This window comes from Stegastes partitus, unplaced genomic scaffold, assembly GCF_000690725.1.
Source record: "Stegastes partitus isolate 25-593 unplaced genomic scaffold, Stegastes_partitus-1.0.2 Scaffold920, whole genome shotgun sequence".
Taxonomy (NCBI): Eukaryota; Metazoa; Chordata; class Actinopteri; family Pomacentridae; genus Stegastes; species Stegastes partitus.
This window is the reverse complement of record NW_007578651.1, coordinates 5,001-7,707: the sequence shown is the minus strand read 5'-3', so window position 1 is coordinate 7,707 and position 2,707 is coordinate 5,001. Positions and strand designations below refer to the sequence as shown.

General features: G+C 40.5%; 1 protein-coding gene across 1 annotated transcript in view; it reads left to right on the top strand.

Annotated features, from left to right (window-relative positions):
* Positions 1 to 6: 6 nt before the first annotated feature.
* LOC103366226 (integumentary mucin C.1-like) overlaps positions 7 to 2,707 on the top strand; it is a gene marked incomplete at its 5' end in the record, with an annotated part of 5,945 nt that continues 3,244 nt past the window's right edge. The window contains 2 exons of the mRNA XM_008293889.1: positions 7 to 214; positions 362 to 691. Coding sequence (XP_008292111.1) covers positions 7 to 214; positions 362 to 691 — 538 coding nt within the window. The remainder of the gene's footprint in view (positions 215 to 361; positions 692 to 2,707) is intronic.

Genomic DNA, 2,707 nt, shown 5'->3' with positions numbered 1-2,707 from the left:
GGTGACTCAGCCTCGGCTGAATGCGTTGCATGTAAGAGTGCTTGCCAGAACACATTATTTGATTTGGAAAAATCTGTGGGAGACGTCACAAGAAACGGAACCACGTTGTTGTGGACGGTTGGCTCATTGACCGAATGGGATCCATCTCCAGATTGTTATTACAACACTAATACTAATAAGCAGTGTTGCAGCACCCTGCCTGTAATCGTCTACCGTAAGTAAACTTGCTGATTAACAAAATACTCTTTCTAATGAAGGTTTCATCTTTGATTTACAGAATTTGATCTCTTTATGTGTTGAAAACATACAGTCACAGTTGCCTTGTGTGTCTCGCTCGACATCTTTGTCTTTTTCTCTCCAGAGCCTCCAGAAAGTGTGTCCTTCAGCTTTATAAATCACACTGGGCCGATGTTTGAGCACGACCAGTACACTCTGCAGTGTACTGTAGAGAACGTAGCTCCTGTTGGGAACCTTGTTGTGACCTTCTACAGAGGACAGACGGCACTGGACCAACAAAAGTCCAGCATTACACAACAAAAACCAGTGAGCGACACCTTCACTCTGAATATTAACATCAGTAGAGAAGATAACGGAGCCCAGTACTGGTGTGAAGCCAAACTGGAACTGGGACCTGAAGGACCACAACGTCCTCCAGTGGTGGCTTCAGAAAACATCACTGCCACAGTCTACTGTGAGTCTGACAAAAAAAAACCCACAAACTTTTAATTTTGTCAACAAACAAAACCTTGTTAACAGGCAAAAATAACAACACAAGCACAAGAGTTAAGTTTTGGTTTTCCTGTTCTTATCTTTTACTGTGTATATTTGTGTTACAGGAACAGTCACATCTGACTGATTTATATTGCACTCTTGTTTGTTCTATAAACATGAAACAACTTGGAGCCGTTTAGTGTAAAATATGTGAGTATAAATATAATACAAAACTTATCTGATTCAAATTTGGCTTCCATCCCGGTTAAAGTATTGCTTTTGTGCAGCAATGCACCGCTCCTCGTGCTCCTGCAACACTTGGAACACTCCCTAGAAGTCTCATTATGTAAACATGTCAAGCACCATCTGTAGTGAGCACTGACTGCCCTAAACTGTGTCAAAATGATAGCCTTTCAATTTGAATTACATTTTGGGGAAGAGGAAGAAGTGACAAGGAGTAGAGCAGGAGGAGTGCNATGTTGTTTCCAGTGATTGTATATATAGATGGATGAACCCTCCGCTGACATCACATATACAGTAGGTTTCTTGTACAGCATTTTTTGAAGATCAGTGCAATGGCTCCTGCTGTTGCCATCTTGGCAGTCCCCAAGTTCTTTGTACTCCTGAATAATTCAAAAATGAGTGAAGCTGAGGCAGGACATGTAAACATCTCTGGTCCATGGACCATACTGCTACAGCACCCACCTGTCACTCAAAGCTGCCACACCCCTAATTATGCATAACTTTAAGCCTCAATACAATTTAAACAGCTAAGTTATATTAAAATTCACCACACACGCAGTTTTCATAGACAGGGAAATTGGATATAGAAACCACAACAGCTTTGTGTACGCGGCTGTAACCATGTTTATTTCAGCTGCACATTTTAACATGGAGGTTGAGGGGACTGACTCACTCGAGGAACCTTAAGTGGCCATTCAAGAAACTGCAGTTTTTGGCACTTGAGTGTGGCTTTGTTTTTTAGCCCCTGATGTATCGCTCCTCTCAGCTCGTTCATTGTGTGTAATCAGATTGTAACTATAATATCTGTGGGGCTGATCCTACTTTTTCCCGTCCGGCAAATCATCTGCTGTGAAAAAGGTCTCAACAGGAAACAGGAAATGTGTATCTATCCTAGCGAGTTTCTGGTTAACTGGCAGGCAAGGTAAATAAAATATATTTAGAATGAACTTTTACCTTTTTAACACAGTCTAGACTCAATAATGTAATGTTGAATTGACATGGACTGAGAGGGGGTGGGAGGAGGATGTGTGAACCGGGACTGCCTCTGGAGACAGACTTCAGACTTTCAGACTACTTTCACTTTAACCTCAGTTGAAGCCAAGACTGTAAAAAAAAAACCTTAGAGAGGATGTGTGGTGTGAAAACAGGCTGCGTTGCCACCATTGTTCTCCCACAATAGAAAAGCATGAAAGGAAGCTCATATGAAGCATTCACGGTCTGACCACCTCTGGATTTCATGTTTGACCGTATTCATTTACAGTTTTTTTTTATTTAAATACATATATACTGAAGCAGTTACCAAGGAACAATGTTGTTGAATTTTATTCTTCTGCTTGTTTCCCTGATGTCTTTTCTGCGCGACTACCAAGTGTCCAGCTGCGGTAAGCAAAGAGTTTTTAATCTGGAGTCAAGCTTTAAGGTTGTTTCATGTAAAGCATATTGATTAGCAATAATGTTTTGTGATTTATTTAAGTGTTCTATAACTTTGCTCTTGTAAACTGATGGAAAAAGTCAGTAGTTATTGTCGTTGTTGGTGGACTAGTTAAATGTATCTGGTCAGTTCATGAGGAGTTTTCTGCATCTTAAAAAACGTGATTAAGGTCAGAGGAGACGAGATGGTCTTGTTTACTGAATTGGGGACTAATTTCTTATTTGCTCAGTCAATCAATCAAAGTAAACATTGTGCACATGTGGGATGTTCTAGGAAGGCTATTTTGTATGTATATTGTGCTCATTAAGATGTACAGAGCAC